The 26,323-nt window shown below is 29.1% G+C and overlaps 1 protein-coding gene across 3 annotated transcripts in view; it reads left to right on the top strand.

Annotated features, from left to right (window-relative positions):
- Positions 1-26,051, top strand: part of LPCAT (lysophosphatidylcholine acyltransferase) — a 38,425-nt gene extending 12,374 nt beyond the window's left edge. The window contains exons 2-11 of one of the 3 annotated variants that reach the window (XM_088197249.1): positions 458-603; positions 10,820-11,040; positions 14,295-14,506; positions 20,419-20,528; positions 21,152-21,306; positions 24,184-24,321; positions 24,392-24,517; positions 24,833-24,980; positions 25,052-25,292; positions 25,635-26,051. In XM_088197249.1, coding sequence (XP_088053375.1) covers positions 595-603; positions 10,820-11,040; positions 14,295-14,506; positions 20,419-20,528; positions 21,152-21,306; positions 24,184-24,321; positions 24,392-24,517; positions 24,833-24,980; positions 25,052-25,292; positions 25,635-25,723 — 1,449 coding nt within the window. In that variant the 5' untranslated portion in view covers positions 458-594 and the 3' untranslated portion in view covers positions 25,724-26,051. The remainder of the gene's footprint in view (positions 1-457; positions 604-10,819; positions 11,041-14,294; positions 14,507-20,418; positions 20,529-21,151; positions 21,307-24,183; positions 24,322-24,391; positions 24,518-24,832; positions 24,981-25,051; positions 25,293-25,634) is intronic. The other 2 variants (XM_088197248.1, XM_088197247.1) reach the window with 2 other exon arrangements.
- The last annotated feature ends 272 nt before the right edge of the window (positions 26,052-26,323 follow it).

The following is a 26,323-nucleotide window of genomic DNA, read 5'->3' as shown; positions in this document are numbered from 1 at the left end:
GAAAATTGCAACACGATTAAAAGTTAATCGGTCATAGCTTTGATCCAGTTACTTTTGATTGGAGAAAGATTAACGGGTTTATTTTGCATTAAATTAAGTAGTTAATACTGTTTTTTAAAACGTTGAATTTTTTAATGTAAAGAGACATGAATAAATATAGCTGTTTGTTTACTTTATGTACATTTCTTGATTGATAGTTCATAGTGGTCTTATCGATGAGATTACTATTACTATATATAACATTAGGTACTGTTATATATATAGTAATCTTATCGAAACGGTGAATGATTTTATATTAAATAGCATATTTTCAAACGTAAGTCACGTTATATAGATGTAAGGTTTCGCTGTCCGTGAGCGATTCGCATGCATATATAATTTTAGAACCTATTGTATAAGGTCACATATTTAAGGTCGTATGCGATTGAAAAATTTCAACTTATGTTTCTCTTTTCAGACTGCCATATTCACTGTGGTTTTGCTGCCGTTTCGAGTGATAGTAATATGCTACTTGTTGGTAACCGCTTGGTTCCTGGCATGCATAGGACTCTATGGACTCACGGAAGAAGATCTGAGGAGTAAACCTATGCGGGGATGGAGGAGGTATTTTTTACTGTACATTTAAATATTGCATGAGTATATAGTATATTAATTATTACAAAATGGTTTAGGAATAACATGTATGTAAAATACATAACGATCTTATAAATGCACTGAATATCACATCGTTGCTAATTTTAAGTTACAAATTAAGTCATCGCGAATAGAAAGCTCTCGATAATGCGATTTGTATCCAGGTACTAAATTGTAGTACTCGCTAGTAGTTTTCTAATTGATCGCTGGACTTGGATGATAGAAAGTAAATTGACTTCCGCCATAGAGAACATTTTGTTTTGTATAGTATGAAAAAAACGTTCATATGTGGCTAATTTAAAAAGGTCGCGTGCGGAATGATAGAGAAAGGTATTTTTCGGTATTTGTAGTACACGTCATTTTTTGCCTATGAAGAATAATTTTGTAAATGATCTGACTGACGAGGAAATGAAACCTATCATTCGAGAGATAATCGACGTTCAATGCGCGTGGTTAGCCCAATTTGAGATTTAGTTAAAAAATGTTTAGTAATGGAGAAAGCATTTTTGATGTATAGCTGTATTATTTATATTATTAATCCAGAGTTGTGGACGATGTGCAATTGGCCTGTTAGATGTGTCCGGTAAATCAAATATCTATCACATCAATCATACAGATTCGATCAAATTACATTTAAAAAGTAGGTTGAATTTATACTACATTAAAAAAAAAGGATTTTGCTTTAGTATTTATAATGTTTAACGGTGTTTATTGTGTATGTGACATTTAATGTATTTTACTAGAGAATATATATTTTCACTTATAATTACACTAACTTAGCCAGTTAAAATGTATTAAACAATTGTTTTCCAATTTCACTGCCCAGTATCAGTAAAATTTTATTTTTCACAAACGGACGATCTGGTACGCGTATTTCCATGTCATTTCATTAAAAAAATACTATAATATTTAAAATAAATTAAACCAAAACAAAGTTCTAAAACTGTTGTTAGTTTTAGAACTTTAATTATATCTATAGTTGAGTCTGTTTAATTCGTTTATTTGGTTTATGTTTGGGTTTGAACAGCAAATGGACGTTTTCTAAAATGATGTTTCAACGACAGCTTAAATCAGCATATAATTTCACTGGACTATTAATTAAATTATATTTTCTCTAGTAGAAATATATATTTACCGGTGGAAATTTATTTGATATAATTTTACTGAAACGTCAGTGAAAATATAACTTCACAGGTAATACACATTCACTGTATTATCAAAAATATTATAAATCTTTGTAACGATAGTGAAATTTCTTGATTCCCTTATGCAAAACTGAATCAATTTGTGTTTTGACCACTAATTTTTAATTGAAATCTGAGGTTAGTAGTACAGTAAATATGTAAAAACTCATAAATAACATTTTTTTGATGGGTTTATCACTTGAACTGTTTTATTGAATTTGTCAATGTTGGTTTAATATTTTGTTTTTGTCAATCTGTTGTAGACTATTACTAATGGCAATAATATTTATAATTTTGTATTACTCTTAATCAATATACTTGCAACTAGCAAATGCTGGGTTTACAATGCGATATATATGTTATTTTAACATGGGTTATCTTGATTTTATTTTCACCTGTCTATAAAGTATTTAGTTAAATATTCAATAAAAAAAATCCGAATCGAAATGTTGTGTTGTATGTAGTTATATATTTTTGTTTGTTGCTGTCGCATTACTGTCAATGATATTAATAATATAAATGCACTTTCTATTTTAGATTGATGGTTAGACTAAGACTTTATAAATATGGTGAGATGGGAGTGTGCTTTATACAATATAATGATTCAGTTATTAAATATGTTAGCGTTATAAAAATACGTCAAAATACGTATATGCTAAAAAATAATACAAACTCGTTTATAATTAAAAAGCGACTAACAATATTTTCTTAGTTTTTTATAATACATAAAGTAAATTAATTTAAATGTATTATATAATATATCTACAATAAATTTAGTGATATTTTTTATTTAGTAAAACAGTGTTACAAGTCAAATTAACATATAAAAAATAGCAAAATAATTTTAAATCAGATTTTTTTGGTAGTAATAATTAAAATATTACAGCACTTTTTTCTTGTAGTGTGAAGAATGCATTAATTGTATTGTGACACCTTGGAATTTGAGCTTAGAACTTTTTAGTTGAAAGTATGTCGAAATTTTAGTTTATTCACAATTAGAGACACTGCAATTGAAAAACGTGACTCAATTAAATAAATTCACGGTGGTTAAAACACATGCAAATATTTGCAATAGTTTAAATATATAATATTTTCTTAAATCTTTTTAATTCGACACGCTGTTGATAATATTTAAATGATGTTATAATTAGTGAACTATTCTCATGATTATTTGGCAAAACGTTCAACTTTCTAAGCAATTTAGATATAATGACGTTTTCTACGTAGAGAAAATATTTATTTGCAAATATTTTATTAATTTAATTAAAATCTATCGTAAAGATAAAAAAGAAAGCTACCAAATTCGTGGTTCATAAAATCTAACGTTTAGACGGGCGCTCTCTTATATAGGAATAAGTGTCTAATTATGACTAACAGAACGATTATGGCGGCTGGTGAAAGTATATATGTATTTTTTATGGAAGTTAACCGACTGAAATGCGTAGAAGATTTAGGCGATTCGTCGAATAATTAGGAGAAATATGTGCTTTAAAATGCGGTGATTTATCATGAATTTAGCGGATAATTAATTGAAAAATTAATATATAAACGGGTAATGCGAAGCAGTTAAAATTAACTTTGCGTGCAAAACGCGAAAATGCATTTATTTTATTCATATAATTGGGCAATTTTTGGTACATTGAAGGATTTATTTATGGGTTTTAAACGCATTTTATTTTTATTTTTAATAAGAGAAAGTCGTATTATATTACATGCGTATTTTTGAAGTTAATTCAGAAATGTTAAAATAATGGGGTTTATAATTGATTTATTATTGCTTTTTAAAATAATTATTATTTTTAATTTTGATAGTAGGTGATAGAAAATAGAATATTTCAATGCAAAAGATGACATCTAAAAATATCTAGATTATTTTTTAAATCAAAACCACAAGAATTTACAAAAGAGGTATCCAAAAAATTACCCAAATTGTGGCAAAGTATCCTAAATAACAATGAAAATTATCTTTCGGAATAAGTATTGTATATATTTTTTGTAAATAATTCCTTTTCGTTTTATCTAATATATAAAATATTATTATTAAAATATTTTTTTTGTAGTTAATAAGTATATTAAATTGAGAATTAACAGCATAATTAAAATATCTTATTTAATACATAAAATTTATTTTCACATAAATATATGCACAATTTAGGATTTGCAGAATGACGGTGAAGTGAAGTAATGTGAATATTTTTTAACATCTTATAGTAAAACTTAACAATATATGGGGAGGGATAGGGTGAGCACAGAGGGTGTATATGTTCTTATAGGGTCTTAAAGTATCTATACAAAATTTGCTTCAGTTTGATCAAATAATGTAAGGGTTATATAGATATAAATACGTACATTCAATTTGATATGTGTAAATGTATACGTAGCTATATTTACAAATAATAAAAATAAGTATTTTTTTATTTATTATTTCTTATTTTTTTTTTTTTTAATAGATTAAGAAATAATAAACCACGCTGGTAGTGTTTGAATCTTATTAATTAGTTTTGTAGTTAGTGAAAATTCAATTTGTGTATATAATATCCAAATTAATGTCAAACAAATCATTTTTAATTGTTAAATATTATTTCAATGATTTAAAATATAATTTTATTCAAAAGGTATAACCGTCTTGTCATATTTCGATATTGGCATAAACTGTTAAAGAGGCTTTGATGCAAAATATTCCATAGCATTATTTTAACATCGCCTGAATTTAAATATTATTTTCTATCTATGATGTGTTTCATCAATCGAAATAAATGGTAGTCGAAAGGAGCAAGGTCTTGATAATAAGGTGGATGAGATAAAATTTCAATTTTGCCAGATGGGGAAACGCATTGCCGTATTGTAGAATTATTCGAGTTCTGTTGTCAAATTTAGACCTATCATAAGAGAAGTTTGCTGTTATTGTTTGGCCAGTAAAAATAACTTTCTTACACTGAACTCGAATTTCGCGGTAGGTTCTGGATAATTACTGTCTTCCACGACGATTGTTGTGGTACAACTTCCATTTCTCATCCTCAGTTATCATATGATCTAGAAAAGTTGACCAGCTTCAAGACACAGAAGCTCTTAGAATATGCGGATATGCGTTGATTTGTTTCCAAGCCTTCCCAATATTCTTTATGTGTCTATGCACTATTGAATCAGACTGGTTTAGTTTCTCAGTCAGTTGATGGATAGTTCACGTAAGATTTGTACAACTTAACAAATATTTATAGTGGTAATTTTTTTTAAAGAAATTCAAAGGCCATGCAATTTTGTATAAATTGTTCACTTGGTAAAAAATCTGCGATCGTAAACTTTGAGGCGCATTTTTTTTAAATATCGGAATGTGATAACAAAGGTAAAAAAATGTAAAAATGATGTCGCTGAATTATTTCACTCTTTAAAATAATACTAAGATTTTGGAAAACGCTGCTTTTAATTAATTCATTATTGTACGCATTGCTTTTTAAGTATCAATATAAAATTGGTGTTCAATCTAATTTAAAAACCAGTCATTTGCTAACATAAATAGACGGTTAATATTTCAACGATATAATATATTTTCACTTGTAGTTCCCGAATATTATGGTCATTAAATTACATTTTAATGGTTATTAAATGCTAAGTATTGTAACAAAATTATTCTCAATATTTTAGTCAAAAGTTATTTTATGGTTTTAAACTATTATTGCGATTTGAATAATAATATTAATTATTATTGTTACTTGATCATTAAATTTAGTTGTTCAGTGTTATTTAAACTATATTGTAATTATTCCCCCTAAATTGAAGATAGCTTTTTTTGCTAAAACTTATAATTTATTAGCAGTAAGCTTAAAATATAGCGATTTCTGTTAATTACGGGTAGACTATTGTATGTTTATTATTAATTATATTTTTTTAAGACGTTTTTATTTACTTTTAATTAGTATTTATTAATCATAAAATAATGTTGTTCTTATAAATTTAATTTAGAAATAGTAAAAAATTCACTCGTGATAATTGTCAGTTTAGAAATGTTTTTTGCCTAAAAAAAACACGTTTTTTCTATTTCTTTTATTTAATGTATTAATTTAGCAAATAGTGAAAGCGCTACAAAAAGTTAATCAACATTGTAAAGCTTTTTTAATTAACATACATGTTTTGAATGAATATTTAACTATGTTTTATGACTTTTACTCTCACAAATATTTTCTATCGCCTTGACCAGTCTTTATCTGTGTCGCCGACCGATATTTATTAGCTTATCCTATTGTGTTTTGAGATGTTTAACTTAAATATATTTTTTAGTATATATGTACATATATTTTAACAAGTAATTTCTTGTCATGATTAACACTTATTATATAATGAGCGCAAACATTGAGTTATTATATAATATTAGCATTAGAAATTAGCACACGTAACAAACATCTTAGTGTCTCTCTAATATAGCAATCTACATATATTTTTTACAGCGTACATTCACAGCTCAATGTCGTATAGGTATTTTTTTAACTTTTGATATCGACTGTGTTCGATTCTGGGTCGGAGCAGTTGATTGCCAATTTTCACAATTAGAATTTTATTCTAGTATAAAAAAATTTGATTGTTTTTTACTCAAAATCGTAATCGCTCAAACTAGATTATGGAATTTTATGATGTATGTTGATTTGCGCTTTCTCTCTAATATATTCTAAACGTTTATTCGCCTCATTTAAATCAATGATGATCTTTCTTTGTGGAGCGATAAAGTGGAATGCTGATTTAGGATTTTGAAAATGCTAATAATAGTTTGTTTACATTATTTTTTAATCGGTATTTTTTAAGCTGCTGTTCATGGAAGCTATAATTATCGCATAGTTGTTTATTTATTGCCCCACTATTAGCGGTTAGCGATTTTTTATATGACAAATTATACTTTCGCTTTTATTTGGCTAAAGGTATGCCTTAATTTGATAACGGTAAATCGTTCTTCTGAATCTAAATTTGATAGAAAAAATATTTTATGATACATTGAATATGTGACCCTTTTTAAAATTTATGAAAATAAATGTGTATTATTTAGCTCAAATAAAGCGTTTTAGATTTAATATTTGTATGCTTCAAATATACGATAACAGAAATATTTAAAAATATGTTTTTAAACAGTGATTTACAAAATTTCTAATAATAGGTAAAAAAAATATTTTGTAAATTTTTTATTAATAAATATAGATTTGTAAACTCGATTACCATGTACTATAAGATAACATTAAAAATATTAATAAAGTAAAAAAAAGTCGAATATGTGAGAGATATAAAGAATTTAATAAAATAACATATAAAGTTAGATAATACACAAAGATAAACAATAAGTTGTAATGAAAGTTTGTTTATTGAAATGGTGCTACGTTTTTTTTGTTATTTTTTTTCAATTTTCTCGTTTCATATCCGTCTTTAGATAAATTCGAGTTTATGTCATTAGGTTATTCCTATGAAAAAATCCACCTGTGTGACGAAATTTTGAGTTGAGATTTATTGCGATATTGAGGTCGACGGTTTTAATTCCGCAACCTGCCCCACAGAGCCTCTTTTTGGCAATTACTCCGTTTCTAAATATTTTTATTGTTAGTTGAATCGTAATTATTTCTATGCATTTTCAGCTATGATAAATTTGAATGCTATTAAAATAATTCAGTTGAAATGATCTTTTGCGGCAAAGAGAAAGATCACGATTTGGCCATAAATATGTTTCTTTCTGCATGAATAAATGTGGATTTTGTAACGTGTAATTTTGTGCTTTTTATTATCTCATAAGTGTGCTAAAACTTGAATTAAAACGTGATTCTTCAGCATATGTATAAAAAATAGCTTTAGTTTTATTTCAGCTATTTTTTATTGGCTTAAAAATAGGTGACCCTCTTTTTTACATTGATAATGTTACAATTTAACATTAATAAAAATTGATAAAAAAACTCGGGTTAATTGCAGTAATTATGTTTTTGCTACCATGTGTATTTTTATGCTATAGCAAAAAATAATTATTACATCACTACTGTAGTATTTAAAAAATAATCTAAATCGCAGTTTTAAATATTAATTATATGATGTTTTATGTATAAAAATCAATAACCTTATTATTTTAATGATTTATGAGTATTTAGATAAAGCAAATGATATTTTTAAAAACAAGTTATCTTACATTTGTGGAAATTTTTTTGCAAAATCAGTATTAATTCTTTCGGAATTCTGACCCTGAAGGGTGTGATTTTGCAGCCAGTAAGACGCAGGTTGAAACTAGTAAGAATTTTATTAGATTATATTACATATTGCAATATTGTTATTCTCCGAGCGGTGGTGGAGAAGCTGGTAGAGGGATGATGTCAGTGAAATATTTTCAGAGGCGTGGCAGTGATAGGATGTTGTTCCCTCTCTATTGAGGTGCTTGTATAGTGGAGTCCCTTTCGGGAGGTGAGCGTCCATGAACTTATATTATCTGCAGGCGGGCGGGCGTCTGCTAGTTTCTTTCAGTGTCTTCCGGAGTTTTCGAGTCTCTGCCGTAATCTGCCGGGTGACTGCCCTCTCCTCATTGGAGTTCAGGCTTAAGTATTCAGAGCTACAAAGCCAATCGTTGCACTCACTTCTTAGAACAACGAAATAAGTATACGCCTTTAGAAAGTGACATTTGATTGCCTGATATCTCCAAGGTTGAATTGTGCTATTTGTCTTCCGGTGATATATTGTTACTCGTGACCGATTCGTTCGAAATATTCATTCAAACCTTGCGTGTCATTTATGGGGATTTAGTTTTAGTCGTAACAAGAGCCTTTGTGTGATCGCACTATTGTCTAGTTTATCCTTGTTGATAAATAATCACTTTTGGTCAGAGTAACTAACGCGAATTTTAAAAATGAGATCCCCCACAGTACCACATTACAATTTTATTGTAATATTATTGGAATTAGTTTTTAATTGATTATGGAACTAGACAATGATGTATTGGGATTTTTGTGTTTATTTTGAAATACAAAGAAAATCAGGTATAAGAATAATAATAAAAAAATTCAAGAATAAGATCCCTCACAAACGAGTGCTCTATGTGATCCCCACAATTCTAATCTTTTAGACATAATATATATGTTTATAATGAATCGGTGCTTTTACAGTATTTAAGCCATCAGTCTTGTAATTGGTATTCAATGATTTATACCATTATTAGATGTCTATTTACAATAGTAAAATCTGTGCTTTCTCTTCACGTCCTCGTTAAAATAAAATAAATGTGAAATAATACATTGATGGTAACAGGTATTTCAATGTTAAAAAGCAATATATTAGTTGATTTACAGTTTATTCATTGTGTTCGTAAATATATTATTTTTTAATCAATAAAACAGATTATATTATTTTTGTATGTATGTTGAATTATATATATTAAGGATATTGCTATTTTTTATGTTTACTTACACTATCTATACCTATATAGTAACCATAGATATATAGATTTATTAAAACATTTTAGATTGTTTCGGATTACTACTGCGATTACATTGTTGCATTTTTTGTAGGAAAAAATTTCAGAAGGTATAATTATTTATTCGATACGTTTGATAAAATATAGTAAAACATGACTCTAAAATTAATATTAATATGTATAATACGTAGAAAGTGAACTGGTCGCAGAGATCGTTGCTTTCACGCGTTTTTTTTGGAGTACTACGCTCGTGAGGTTTCTATAGCCGTTAATATATGTAAGTTAGTACGGTGTGATTTCAGTGCGTTCGTAAAGATCAATATCACGTTTAAATTGTAATATAATAATAATTTTTAGTATACATTAGCAATTTGTAATGGTTGAGGTTGCAACAATCGATTCTTATTGTTTATATAATGTGTGGAATGGACGTGCGTTAGTAAGTAACATACATACATGTTTCGTTTATTCCGAACATTATGGTATTAATCGATCAAACTGGTCTGATTGTGTAACAATTCGCAAATTCACAGTTTGGTGTTGTTGGTTTCACGCGATCGGTTGGTCAACGATTCAGTGCTATATTGATGAGCATTGGGGTCGAAATTGGAATTAAAAACTTTGCAATGTATTGTAATGATATAATTGCTGCCTGTAAATTAAAGGAAGCTATAAATTTCATGCATTGCTTTGAAAGCATAGTTTTCAGGGATGGCCTTCAATTTTTTACAAATGTAATTATTTTTGTGTTATTTTTATATTAGAAAAGCGTTTTATGTTAAAAAAGTATGTAAATTTGCACATCTGTCGTATTAGGAATTTTTCGTTTTTTACGTCGATCAAAAATGTTTATCATTTTTGTCGAAAAAATGGATTTTTTTGTGTAATGTATTTCAATAACGTAATAATTTAATAATAAAATAATTTAATTTTAAAGAAGCTAAGTTGCACAAACACAATGAGTTACAACAACGAGTAAATTATTTATAAATCAATATACAGATTAAATTAGGTCTAGATATTAGATATATTTTTCTATATTAAGCAATAGCTAAAATCGATATTTATATTTGGCAACACGCACAGGTATATTTATTTATAACGAAATTTTATGATATAGGTTGATTATTAAAGAACCCATTACATTTCTATTGTGAGACAGGGATCTTATGAATGATGCCATATATAATATATTTGGGCTTTAATAAAGCAATTAACATGTTATAATTTAATACAGAAAAAAATGTATTGTACAGTAAATGCACATCTTTGCGTGGTTGTAAAGAATCGTTCAAGTATTCAAAGGTTGCAAATTTAAAGTATCTCGTTGAGAATGACTCGAGGTTCGAGAGCATCGATGCTGACTAGTCAAGTGGCACGAAGCGATTGATCGATCGACGTGCGCGCTCTTCATTTATACGAATTCGAGGCGCGCTCGCGTTGTGGTTTGCGTAGTGGGGGTAGATGGACAGATGTGTAAATTTAGTTAATTTTTGTACTGAACGCGTTGACCGATCGTTGTAAATAAAGTGAGACAATAAAGATGCGCTACGTGGTGTGCGGTGTGGTGTTTGGTTGGTAGGTGGTTGCGTTGCTGGATGTGTCTGGCGATGAAGGCTGCGTTTGCTGTCGGTGGACTGAACCGGGTGCGCGTCACGGGCGTGAAGCAGGCGCGCGCCACCGAAGCGCCTGTCCTGTGCATAGCGCCGCACTCTACCTTCTTCGACGCCATCGCTCTGGTGTACCTGAACGCGCCGAGCGTCGTCGCCAAGGCGGATACGGCCAACTTGCCGATATTTGGAAGTATGCACAACCATCGTAACATTTCTGTCGCAACGTCGTTCGTTATCATCAATCATCGACAGTTTTCTTTTTTGAAATTGAATCGAGGCTTCGATTTGAAACTCAATTTTGAGAATCTGATACACGTATCAACTATTTGCTTAAGTCATTACAAAGCGTTTTTTAATATTATTTTTCATCATGTGCCGTTACATGTTGCTACTAAGGAATGGATCAACTGTCATGGGTGAAGCAAAAGTGTGCGTAGATAAACTAATACAACATAAAAGGGTAAGCTAAATAATAATTTAAAAAATTGGCAAAAATATGACAGTACTTTAAATCGCTGTTGAAGGTATAGCATACGTTCTGACATTTGTTTTTTAAGTAGTAAAGGGATCAAACATATTTAAATTCATCGACGAATGAAAATTCAGTATGGTCATATATGTGTGTCACTCCAGCAAATGTACGCATGGACTAAAACTATAACGTTTATATCAGACTAACTGACGTCAGAATTAAAAGAACGACAAATTGATGCCTGTCAGGCAGTGGCAGAACTTCATATTTTGGGCTTACCTGCAAAAATATTTTCAGCCCTCCCCTTTCCTGAAAAAATGATTTTCTGAATTTGATACATTAAATACAATTTATAAAAATTAGCTTATAGTGTAACATCCCGTTTATTTTCTACAATTCGTAGCGCATCTGAGTATTAGTTTTTTTCTTATGATTTTACTCTATATAGTATATCAATATTTTTCATATCATATTTGTACTAAAAGGAACAATTAAACAAATATTTAAAACTGAAATCTTTACTCCTACACTTCACATTAAATCATTGGTTTTCATTTCATACGCTACTTTTTCTTCTATTGCAAATACTGAAAAAATCATGTAGACTAGCACTGTCAAACTCGCGACCCGCGGCCCGTATGCGGCCCACAATAAACATTTTTGTGGCCCAAACAATTATCTCAACAAAAATGTTCGAGGTGACCTTTCTTATTTTTTTTTTGTAAAAATAAATCTAATATTTTAGGTCTAAACCGGTGATCGGATTTGACAAGCCCGATATACACGGTTCTGGATAATCGAATTTTGTAAATATTACTTTATTATTTTTAGTTAAAACAACCTTTCAGATGTTGCAATAGTTATTAAAAGTGTTAATTGAAGTAATGGAAATGGTGGAATATTTATTATTAGCAAATTAAAAAAATCTCCTATAGATGAAATAAAAAACAATCCGCCTTAACCGTGGATTGTAACCATTTGAAGAGGAAAATGTTATAATATATCTTCATTTAATCTGTTATTCAATGCTTCTACGGATTTAATAATATCAGAATCTTGCATATATAATATTTTTTAGGTTGAAGGAATAAAATAACATTCCAACTTATTTTATTCCCTTAAACCTAATATCTAGCTGACCGTATCATATCCAAACTTTTAATGAAGACATTTACACGATAATAATTTTTACTTGTGTTAAATCAGTGATCATCCATCCACCAACTCATCAAATTTTACGAATTTCCTCCTATTGTCTTCAAATTTAGGTTTGATTTTAAATTTAAATGTCATCTCTATTGCTTCAGCTGTATATTTTTTTAATTCACTTATGGCTGATTCTATTGCGGTGATAAGGTCAATATCATTTTTTTACCTATTGATTTTTGATAACAGATAATCATTTTATTTTAGATTCCAAACACATCTTCGCATTCTTCAATATTTTTTCGGCTTTTTAAAATAATTTCAGTCAATAGTGACATATCCAGCTACTGTTTTAACGTAATTTGGATTGGCTAGTAAAATTTGACAGTAGATCTAATTTGTTTATTCTATTTAAAAAAAAAAAAAATGCATAAATATCTTAAAGAATAGCGAAAAATGCTTGAATTTCTGGAAAACATTAGGATTATTTTTCTTTATTTGTAATTGAATACCATCGTATGCTCCACTCATATTGGCACCGTCATTTCTAACACACCATAAATAATAGTTTTTATTGTACTCATCCTCGTACATTAAAAATTACATAAGAAAAGACATTTGCCTTTAATTAAAATGGAACATTTTTAATTTTTGTCATAAAATAAATCCCTTCTGCCTTTTAATTTCATGCTAATTGCCTTAATTTTTATCATTCACACGATAACTTGGCGTTGTGCTGAATATTAACTGTTGATTAAAATTGAATGGCCATTTATTTTATTGTAATGATTTCTGATATTTTATATATAAAATAGTTTATAATCAAATTAAAAATTAATCTATCGCCATGGTTTCAACGCTTTGTAACTGACTTTAAAAAGCAATCTTTTTAAATACCAATTTAAAATAATAGTTGATACTTTAACATGTAATATTAAATTGATGTTTTAAAGCTGTTTCAGATTGATTATAAAGAACGATGCATGATATTTTTTAAATATGACTGATTTTACATTCGAGTATGATTATTTGATTAATATAATCAGTGCGAAAATTAATAATAAATATATTATACATATGTAAATCATAAGATGTATAAGCTGATATAAATGCTTATTTTTTTAAGTATACATACATTCATTATCTAATTACACGATGAATACATACTAATTGCATGTTTATTAATTTAAATTTATACATATTTTTTTGTACAATAAGAGTCTGAACCAGTTTAAAATAACATTAATAAAAAACCAGATAAAATATTATATTAATGTTTAGAAAGCGGATTATTATGCTACTTGAAATAAGGTTTAAACTCGTCGGATTTATTTGTTTTTACATAACAAGATAACGACGCGTAAAGGACGGAACGGCAAACTGCCAATTTTAAGTAACTTTCTACGGTAGAAAGTCTTTTGTGTGCGTATGAGATAAATTAGAAATCTTTTTAAATTGACGTATGTATCACTAGTAATTACGTATATATTTATGTTAAAAAAATCTGACTGAATCTTACTTAATCGATGCGTGTATGACGCATATCCAGTATTTATATAATAATATTTATTTAATATATTATGTTCACATGCCACACGACACATTCATTACTCGTAATTGATATTTATAAATACTATTATATTTATATGTTTTTAACGGTGCCGAGGATGGTTTACTGGAATAATTGTATGATATTATACGTATGTACTATTGCACAAAAATTGCACGTTATTAACATGGAGCGGTGATAGGGTTTAACCTGACGGTGTGGTGATGGAATTTATGAATGGATTCGGAACTGAACCGAGTTGAGTGATCTCCTCTAGAGCCATGAAGCCAGTGCTGTGCAGAATCGGAATCTGGTCCTATCTGGCCGGAGGTATGGCCATCACCATCAAAGGAAAGCAGGCCTCCAGGAAGGACGCTCCGATCCTGGTCGTAGCTCCTCACTCGACCTTCTTGGACAGCTGCATCGTGTATGCGACGAGGATGTCCTCGGTCATTGTCAGGAGAGAGAGCATGGACAACTACGTGGGCAGTATGTATTTATTGCCAAGGGTGGTGGTTTCATTCGTACAATAAAAATACCAAAACGAGCGATTGACGCCGCAACACACAAGTGATTTAGTATTTGCGGAAATTTAATATATTGTACAATATAGTATAAGAGATTCTTCAACAAATACCATATACTTTAATATATCCTATCAGCAAATTAGTATACCTAAATAGTAGCATATATTCAGAAAATGCATATTCTTAGGCTTAAATCACCACTTTTGGAACACTATGAATGGTTATATAGTTATTTATTGTTTTAAACTAAACCTAACTACTTTCTATTCAATACTAAATTATTTGACGAACGTGTTCAGATATTAGATGTAGTTAATGTAAAATATTTAATTCATAGCATGATTGATTTATTAGTGCATTAGTAAAAATATTATTGTTAATTAATTTACATACATTTATCTCTCGTAATATTAATGTATGATTGTATGGTGTTTTTATATTCTTCTAAGTAGAAACTGCACTTTGAATTGAATCGCTAAGTGTATGTAAAAATTATTATTTACCCCAGAAATTTATTTAATTTGTACGAGAGCTTTGGGCTCGATTCTTCTAATATATATCCAATTAAAAGTACATGTTTTCATTTATATAAGAAGTGATTCTATAAAACATTATAACCCTTAATTAAGAAAATTACGCATTCTTATATTTAGCGATTCAATTAAATAGGAAAATGGTTAGAAAAAGTATTTAGTCAGTTTAGGATAGATATACATCGCAGACAAACATTTCTTCATATTACAATACACGTGTGCTTATCATAATTTGTTTTTACCAGCTGTTGAATATACATAATAATTTTTCAATAGCGTTTGTGTAGTATCGAATTATTCACGTGAATTTGATATGGAAGATAATAATATTATGTAACATTTTACACTATTTTCTTGTATAACGTAACACACGTTTCTTAAATATTTGCTTAAAGCAATAACTTGAATTATATAATATGATTCTGCGAAAAAGACGATGAATGTCCAGTAAATAATTTATGAATGAACGATTTTTTTAAAATAACAATAAAGATCCTTGAGATATTTCAGTTACATTTATGTATCAAATGTCGCTCTACATTTCAAGATTTGTTTAGAGACGTGACAAGATGTGGAGCACAAATATCTTGAGTATTTTTTTGTAGTTGTCAATAACCAATAATAACATTTCTGGTGCTATGAATGTATGTAAATAATGAGGTGTATCTGTATCAGCTTTGTGTGTTTAGCTTTAATTACAAACAAACAATCAATATGCTAGCATTGCGTCAGAGCTTAACTTTGAATCAATAAACTTTATGAGTACCGTTACTTGGAGAATCAAGAATGAAGATATAAAAAAACTATTAAAAAGCAGCAAGTTATTAATCTATAGCCTGTAGTAACTACTTGTCCAAAGTGGACCGAGTCAATCGGTAAATGGGTTACTGGGCTTGTTTTTTTTTGCTCACTGATGATGCGTAACATTTTTTTGTAGATTTTGACGCAAATGTACTCGCATAGGAATGCCAGTGATTTTTGTTGTTATCGCGTAGGCGTACGAAAATAATATGTTTTTAGGATTTATACGAAAAACAAATATATATAGTTTAAAATTATGATATATACATATAGTATGTATACGTATGTATATGATCTTTTATTTATTTTTTAAATAAGTTTGCCATATCAGATTTAGCTTGTAATAATAGTTTAATTACAATATATTGTATTTTATTATTTGAAGTTGTTCTAAAAAATCGTGTTTATTTATAATAAATTTTAAAGCACAGCAAGCATATAAACATCCTGTATTTATCGTCTAAATATGTTATAGAATTTGTGATTCGTAAAGCACATATTTTACCAAATAGAGAGCATATTTTTTTAGACTTTATCCTCTTTTGTTTATTATATTATATTATATTACAATTGAAACAAAGCACTTTTAATAAAATATTGTAGTTAATTTTTAAAATCAATGTTTAAATATCGTATGATTATGTTTTAACTTAACATCATTATCTTCTTCTGCTATTGGTAAAGACTTTTTTTTAAATGTTATTATGATACGGTGTTTATATTTATGTTTATGTGTCATGTCCGATTCCAGATGTTGGCGACCACCTTGTTGATAAATTCCAAGTATCCTTCCCGGTTCTTGGCTGCACGAAACACTCATTCGGATGTCATCACCTTCCATATGCGTATTTTTCGCAACCAAGATATATTCATTCTTCCGATACATTTTTTACCTTAAACTTTTTTCATTATTGAGGTATGAAAAACTGTCCCAAGTTAATCCATCTTCCTCTGCTTGATGGTTAAAACAAGTTTTCAATCGCGTATTATCATGAAGAGCAACCTATTATATTTTTATTTTTGTGGATTGTCATAGGAATATTATTATACAAATTCACACATCCATACACATCATAAGATTCCCCATCGAGCTCGACGATATACCGTTACATTCTAATTAGAATCCATTACTATTTGCCTCTCAGCCATACTCCGTGGGGGTGTTACCCTGCGCTTCAAAAGAAATATTTAAAATTATAGTGTTCCTTAAAATTAGATTTTAATCTACAATTACTATTAAATATTTTATATTATCAACTATTTTCTAACATATCTTTATAATTAATTAACAAACATTTAGTTCGAGTACATTATTTTTTAACCATATTTCAGTACTACATTATGCAATAAATTAAAAGTGTCGTATGCAAAAATATATATTTTACATTTTTCTATATTATTAATTACATAATAATATATATTATAAACAAAAATGGTTCTAATCTGGACCCCTGTGTTACACGGTGAGATATTATTTTCGTCATGGAATAAGCATAATTTATTTTACCTTTTTTCTTTCTCTTTTTTAAATTATTCTCAAACCATCATAAAACTATTTCACTTACATATATATATATAATCTTTAATTTCTTTAACATTATATTTTTGCATATTGCTTCAAAGTCTCTCTTGAAATTCAAGAAAACTACTTCAATGATTTGATTCGTATACTAGCCTAACAATCGTTCATCGCTACTTGTATAATAATACAGTCTCAGTAAAATGTTTTTCTCTGAATGTTTTGAGAAATAATAAAATCCTTTAATTGTTTGATTACTACTTCCTCAATCGTCTTTTCCATATAAGGCAATATGTTAAAGGTCTCATTTATTCGACCATTTTACTATTTTTTATTTTAGCTATAGGTATAAAGTAGCAATCTTCAAATTATCAGGTATTTCTTTTTCGGAGAGTACTTTATTTACTAAATAATGTAATTTAGTTCTTATTATTTCCTATGTTTCTTTAATTATATTCACATCTAATTCATCATTACTGGTTCTTTTTTTATTCATATATTATGTTATGAATTTCTTCTAAAGATACTGATTTAAACTCACTAAATTTTACATTCAAAGTTTCATTATTGTATTATATTGTATTAAATTATTGAACTGAGCTATTAAATACAACACAATCTATTCTATACTCTCAATGTAGTATGTATTCATTTTTTCTGCTATCATATGATTATCTTTATATTTGCATCAATCTCCATATTTAATATGTCGTTTCTCTGAGTAGGATTAATTCTTTTTTTATTGTTTTCCACATCTTATTCGGGTCATTTTTTATTTCATCTATCGACTTTCCATACCATTTTTTTAGTTATTAATAATGCTTTGACTGACATATTTCTACATTGTTGGTATATTTATATGCTTCATTTAAAATATATTCTACTCGTTTTGTTTTTATTATTTGAAATATGTTATAAGATTTATCTCTTATCCTTAAAGCATTTTTAACATCATCTTTAATCCGCGGTTTTGTGTTGATATTGTTTTATTTTTGCTTTACCTAACTACCCAGGTATTTTAAATACTTCACTGTTAAACTTACCTGGCCCACGAGGAGCTTGTTTGTAATCATAGATTTTGTTTTATCGATGTTTATTCGTAGACCCTATTTTATTCATTTTTTATTCACACTAGCCAGGTCGTCAACGGTCTCAGCAAATATGGCCATGTCATCAGCATATGTACTATAATATTGATTATTATCTTCTCGCTGATTTGTATTCCTTTTTCTTGATAGTTTCGGAGTATAAATTAAGAAGAATAGGCGAAAAAAATAACCCTATTTGACACCTCTCTGTATTGGAATATTTTTGATACAATTTCAGTGATTGATTTCATACAGATTTTTGAGAAGTCTTACATCATTGGCAGCTAGACCAATATAACTAGGCGCTCTATATGATTATCATGTTTTACGCTTCTCGTGTATCTAGGTCATTCCTAAATTTAAATTGTTCCCTGTTGATAACTTCTTCTTATGTGAATTTTTCCTTATTTAAATTTTAACAGAATTTTCAGCGAGTAACTCATTAATCTGATAAGTCTGAGGTCGCTGCATACGTACGATTAATTTTTTTTGGCAAGGCAATTTATATGGATTGCGAGATGTTTATTTCTTGCTGTGATTAACTAAAGGTATCCATTTTCGAAGCTGGATCAGGCGCGTACGGTGAGATACTTTCCCTTTCGCTCGCTCGCGTGCTACGTGACGAGAATGAGTGAGAGATAAGGGCGTGCGGAACGCAATTCAATTCTTCGCCTAAAATACTCATTTGATTGAAGCTGAGATCGCTATCAATTATGCAGTAATAGGACGGTCTTGTCTGTTGGATATTTGCCAAGATGCATTACTATACTACAATTCGCATATAGTCCACCGATTGAATGTATCGCGTTTTGTTTTTCTTATAAACGCTCTTACAAATAAAAGTTGAAACTTCAGCTTGTAATACATTAATTGAACTACTTTTATTCATTACTAATCGTGTATTTAAAAAAAATGTTGAAAAAATGACATTAAGTGTTAAATAAACAAAAAATGTATTATAAAACAACGTTGTTTCCACTATTTAGTTAAACGTGAAAATATAGTAATCAAGGACGGAACAGTGTAGTCTGTAATGTCTCAGACTAGTAATTCTGAGGTTGCGGGTTCGAGCCCCGGTAGTGGCACTCGAATTTTTATTTATAAAAAATGCGCTATTATTTAAAAATACCGGTCACAGCTGCAGTGACATATATTGATTATAAATTGTATAGCACATAATAATTAATAATATAGATGTGACTGATTCCCAGACTTTCAGTCTGGTGGTTAATACTTACTTGTAGGTATTAATGTCTGATTGACTTACTCAGTTGGTACAGTTGTAACGCATTGGGCTTACGCCGGTCATGTTACAACATACGATTTAATAAAAATAAAATTTGCCTCCATTGTCACTGTAAAATATCCAAAAACAATTATATATTCAGAATTATTGTATACCAGAATAACCAGATAAACCAGATAAATTTATATAAAATTGCTAATACTTATTTAACAATTACACTCAAAGCCACCGATATGCTATAATAAAAATACCGTTGATATTCATATATATTTTTGTAGTAAAGTTCGTGTCTTACCCTTTAGTTTTACCTTCTACCTTATGTCCATTATGCGATTCTAAAATAGCCCATCACTCATTATCCCGTTCTCATTGTGGTGTTCACATTCAAACGTGGGCGAAAAGGTCGTTTTTCTATTAACAGACGGTTATATTTTTATCATTCGACGTTTTAGTTTATTTTTAACGTTTGCCCCTACGTGTTTGCGTTGAATTCTATGTGGGCCAAGAGAAGAGAGCCGAAACCGCAGTGCAATCACTCGAAATTAACGTCCGTTACGCAAAACTTGCGTCGTTATCTCGACATAAAGCGTTTATCTTCTTACTTATATACGTGTCAACTTAAAATGCTTTGCATTGTAACATCGTTTTAACAATGCATGCTAAAAATAATCTGCTGTATGCTTTCAGAGTTGATAAACTATACCCAACCGGTATACGTGTGGAGAGACGATCCGAATTCCAGACAGAATACTATAAAGGAGATCATCGAAAGGGCCACTTCGGACGATTGGCCGCAGGTGAAAATTTTGACATTTAAAAATTAAATATATGTTTTATTTTTTAACAATATTAAAATCAATAGAAAAATCTTACGCTAAGATACAGGTGTGTAAATGTCAATTAGGTATTAACAATCGATACATTAAGAAAAGAAACGATATATTGAAACTGGCTATTATTATAAAAAAACAAATTTAGTATCTGAAAAATAGACCAATAATGCAAATTAGTGAAAGTAACTAACTATGTATTTATGTTAGTATCATTTCGAATTGAATTAGCACCATTTTTTTAAAATAAAAAGAAAATCGGTCGAATCTAATACATATAAATAAAACAATCACTATTGCGCAATAAATTAAGTCTTTTTATTTATGTGCCAACTCTGTCTTTCACTTTCTAAGCAAGTCTGATATTTCATTACACAATTCGCAAGTGAGACTTTCATTCATTATAATGAGCCATACTTTAATATTTAAAATAAATGCAAACACATCCTTGACAGGATTAGTTGATTGCATCAGTACTTATTGTACATTCTAATCAAGACCTCGGTTTCATTTGTAAATAGGTTGTTGTATTAATTGTATTAATATTCTCAACACAAAACAATATTTATATATGCGTTATATTTTTACAGATTTTAATATTTCCTGAGGGGACTTGCACAAATCGTTCTTGTCTGATAACGTTCAAACCAGGAGGTTTCTATCCAGGAGTTCCGGTGCAACCAGTTACTATTCGGTATCCGAATCATTTAGACACGGTGACATGGACTTGGGAGGGTCCTAGCGCGTGAGTGAATTTTTATGCTAATCACAATTTGTTATTCGTATTGGTTGCGAAGAAAGTGAGTGGAAAACGATTCATTCAATACGCCGATCATACTAATCTATGAATACTTTCATTTCTAAGTATTGGGTTATTGTACGTTTACATTTTGAAATAAATTTAGTCTAAAAAATGTAAACATATCCAGTGTCGTAAAAGTGACTAAATATATACAGTGACGTTTTTGTGTATTTAAGATATAGGAATATTCACACGTACAAATAAAAATATGTAAATCTGTAAATTCATTGTCATAATACATATTTTTTAACTAAATTATTTTTAATCGAAATTATAGCAAGCTTAGATACAAAGCTTTTAATATTTTTTAACTTTCAAACAAACTTCTCTCACACAAAACAGTAGACATGAGAAAAAACTATTGTTTCAGAGATTTTTTTGCTTTTAAGAAAATTTTTTAGAAACTTAATTCTCCTCACTTAGTTCATACAATAGTTTTGATCGACACATATCTTTGTTGTAATGCTTTATATGTTTGTTTTATGATTTATATCTACCGTTATTCAATATAAAAATAGTATAATGTTTAGCATATGATACAGACTCATATATATTCTTTCTTTATCACAGATAATTGTGAACATAGTAATTTCATTGCAATGTCATTTGCTGAGTACCTTGCATCAGTAAAAAACTTTTAAAGACTTCATTAAATTTTTTCATTGTGTTGTTAAGAACGATAGAACATTAAATAATCTCTACCTGGAACTGAGATATTTATAGCGTTATATACGCAGCGTTGACATACATTTAATGTATATTTTGTATTAATTAATAATTTTATAAATACGCACTCTTGTTTAAAAAATAAATACAATATTATACAATATACCTCGATAATCCAGGCTTATGCTGGGGAGGAAGTACACAAATAAATAAAAAACAGGGATAATCCGGTTTATCAATTTTGGTTATACAATATTATATTATATTTATAAAACACATCATAATGTTTTTTTTCTGTCAAAATGTGATTTTATTTTAGCTTTTGAGAATCTCTCAATCATTTTCAAATATCAGTATGATTTTGTCTAAGAGCTATTTATTATATTGTTATTTTTCAATCGATGTAATTTAGTAAAGTATCAACAAAAGTCAGCGCCATCTTGTGACTGACGTAATTGTTAGTAGCTTTTTCACTTGTATTCTCACTATCACTCCCTTCTTATTCTATTTGAGTGACAATTAAAAACGATATTTTCAAAGCATTTTTAATTTTCTATTAATCTGCATATTTTAGATATACATTTTGTCTCAGTCTCTTCAGCATTTAATACATATGTTTCCACGTTAGAAAGAATCTTTTCCCATGATTAAATAAGTGGTACTGACCAAGATTCAGTTTTCAACCAGTGATCCGCAAAAAAATTCTGCAGTTCAAAAATAGTTAGCATTCATTTTAAATACTTATATTAAATTTTAGAATCCGTGCAGCAGCAAGTGTTTCCAATAAATTAACAAGTCATTCCCGGAAATGAGCGACACTATTGTATGCAGTCGTCGTAAATCGTTTCTGATAGAAGCTAGTGAAATTATATGCTGCTCTAAAATGTCTATGAAACTCTATTTGACAGTTGCAAAACGTCCATTTTCTGTTCAAACCCAAACCTACACAAATTAGCCAAACCCAACTTGACCTTTTGAAAGTTCTAAAACTAATTATAGTTTTAGAACGTCCATTAGATCAAGTCCAAAATATAAACTGAGCCAACTCATCTCTCAAAGGAAAATAAGCAGAAAAAGAAGTACAGAGAAACGTCAAAGCTATACTTACCGATATTACTACAGAATTCTGATATAAGAATATTGGTCAAAGTATATTAAAATCAAATTTTGGTCAATAGGAGAGCGCAATAACAATTATTACTTCTAAGAAGTCAAAAATCCACGTCAAAAGCAACAAAATCATATCGGCGACGTGGGAACGCTCGTTACCGAGCGTTTCCACTGCAACTGTGCTGGCAAAATTTTATTGCTTTTAGCGTGGATTTTTGACTTCTGAGAAAGAATAATTGTTTTTTACGCTCTCCTATTGGTCAAAATTCGGTTTAGATGTGCTTCATTTGATTCTCACTTATTGTACGTCGTAATATTGTTGTAAAAAGTCTTAATATGAACGCTAGATAACTGAGTGTTTCCACTGCTATGGTATGATTTTATTGATTTCGAAGATTTTAAACAGGGACCCTCTTGAATTTTGATATAAAATGTATACCATTTGATGAAATACTATGAATCTTAACCAAATGAAGTATTAAAAATCGACCAATTTTGCCACTTCCTGAAATAGCTAGAAGACTGTCATTCGTTTTCAATATTTCTTTATTTAGACGAGGAGTAGTATCTATTAACAATACATTTTGTGGCAACCTTTTACTTTTTAAAAACTCTTACATCAGAACTGATTTTGGTTTTGAAGCAATCTTTGAAGATCTCTCTATCTATCCATGCTCCTTTTTGTTTATAATTTTTATTATCTAGGTTTTTTGTTGTTTCAATCATCAAAAGTTTTATTTTATCAGTAATACACATTCGCTCTTTAGATGATGTATTTCAAGAACGGATAATCCGCATCCATGAATTTAATATTTTTTATGTGCATCTATTGCACCGACCTAGTTTTGACACTGCATCTATTGTAAATATACGATTTAAAAATAGAGCCATAAATAAATATATGGATTAAAAATATACTACATGGAGTGTTGTTATATGGCACTACTCTCGTCGAGCTCCGACCGTTCTTATTGGCTTTACCGCTACGTTTAGTTGTTAGAACTTATTTTCAGTTAGTAAAATATAATCTAAATCTATTTTCAGATTAAAGCTGTTATGGCTCACCTTGACAAGGGTACACACTGCTTGTGAAATTGAATTTTTACCAGTTTACAAGCCTAGCGAACAAGAAAAACAAGATCCGAAGCTGTATGCGAGTAACGTGCGAAACGTTATGGCCAAGTGAGTTACATTTTGACCTTATTATCATATGAACTATGTAAATTTGTAACAAACTGATTTTAATTTACAGAGCATTGGGTATCCCTGTTTCTGATTATACGTACGACGACTGCCGATTACTATGCAGAGCTAAACATTTAAACCTGCCATACGCTAGTCTTCTTGTCGAGGCACAGAAACATAGACAAGCTTTGGGGTAATATCATATTATGTCAAGTGTAGCTTTGTCAACTCTATTCTGATACATGTGAAATGATATACTAACATCTCCAAAGTATTAAGTAACATAAAAAATAGTGCAACATTTCAGAAAGTAAGTGTACATGGTTGAACTTAAAAATATTTTCCCTGGAAAAAGACAATAAATCAATACAGATTTATTCACAAGATATTTATATTTAATAGGATATTCAATCACACAGTATATTTTATTTTTTTGTAAAGCTGACAATTTACACTAATCTATATATAATTGCATAACAATTAGATTTATTTAAATTGTATTATATAGACTTGATGCTTCAAAGTACGAATGTAGCTTCATCGACAGTGGAGAGAACAATGGTATATCATCTATGGTGGATCGAAGAGAATTTTGTATACGGCTTCAATTACAGCCTAACAATCCAACTGTTCAAGCATTATTTTCAATATTCCAGGTTCTTATATTTTGATATATATATAAACTTAATAAGAGTTTTGTTTATATATAACAGTATGTTCATTATAGGATAATGGTGTTGCGGATTGGAGAGATTATCTGATTTGTGCTGTTTTTCTGTCCGTACCCGGCGCTTCAATATCACAAATTTTGGAATATGGTTTCAAGATATATGATGGTTTCGGAAACGGAAAGTTGAATGAAGAAGCTGTCATTATTACTTTAGCAAAATGTGCGGCTTTATCGCATGAAGAAGGTTCTGCTGCGTTTCGACAAGTAGATATTGATGAACGAGGATGGATAACAGCAGGTAAAATATTCTTATTGGAAAAATGCAAAATATTGCTATAAAAATATTAATAATATTATCATGTGATATTTTACAAATAAGATATTTTAGCTTTATAGCAAAAAATAAATAAATTGTATTGTAAATGTATATAACACACGTGCTTATTATATACTAAACAAATTTTCAAAATTTTCAATGTTTCCATTTAGAAATTTATTCATAAGGTTAATTCATTCTCTTAATACATACTCTCATATCCTCTCATTGTTTGTGGCACATATTCACAGCTTTTAATTGTAGAAACGATTCACACATTCACAATGCATCATTAAATGGCTATTTTTATTCTTATGTTTTCAGATGAATTTTTCGCTTTTGCTCGCAAAAAAGTAGAATTTGCATTCATATTCACATCTGAGGATTCAATCAGCAAAATCAAGACACATTGACGAATGAGTGCAGCGATATCAACGAATAAATGCATAAACGTTTAATACGATTGATACGCCATGAACGAAAATTATAGTTGTTATAAGAATCGACGGAACGCGACATAGATATACATATATAAAAAAGGTCTGAAAGTAACAACGAAGTTAACCATTTTGCAATTAGTTGTAGTTGTGAAGCGATTTAGTCATTATACGATTTGAGATTTATGGTTATAAGTATCATATTTTTGTTGCAGTATTTTTTGTTATAGTCTATAGACATGGGCCATAACGAGTACGTGTACGTTTATATGCTCAATATCTTAATTTGTTATTATAGAGAAAATCGAAAAATAATTTATTTTATTTATCCGTTGAAGAATTTGTTTTATATGTTTAAATATAATGTGTTATTGAATTTGAAACCATGACATATTGAATTCTTCCATTATTATTTTATTTTTAGAAAAAAGACATTCCATTAATATACGTTATTGAAAAATACATATTTGTTTAAATCGATAGTTACATTAATGTATTTAAAAGTGCATAATTAATAGATTTATTGACAAGCTTATAATAAGTTGTGTTATTAATGTACAATCAAATGTAAAGAAC

The sequence above is a fragment of the Plectrocnemia conspersa genome, unplaced genomic scaffold (assembly GCF_051122295.1).
Source record: "Plectrocnemia conspersa isolate PC_06_02 unplaced genomic scaffold, ASM5112229v1 ptg000011l, whole genome shotgun sequence".
In the NCBI taxonomy this organism is placed as follows: domain Eukaryota; kingdom Metazoa; phylum Arthropoda; class Insecta; order Trichoptera; family Polycentropodidae; genus Plectrocnemia; species Plectrocnemia conspersa.
This window is presented reverse-complemented; position numbering and strand designations above follow the sequence as displayed.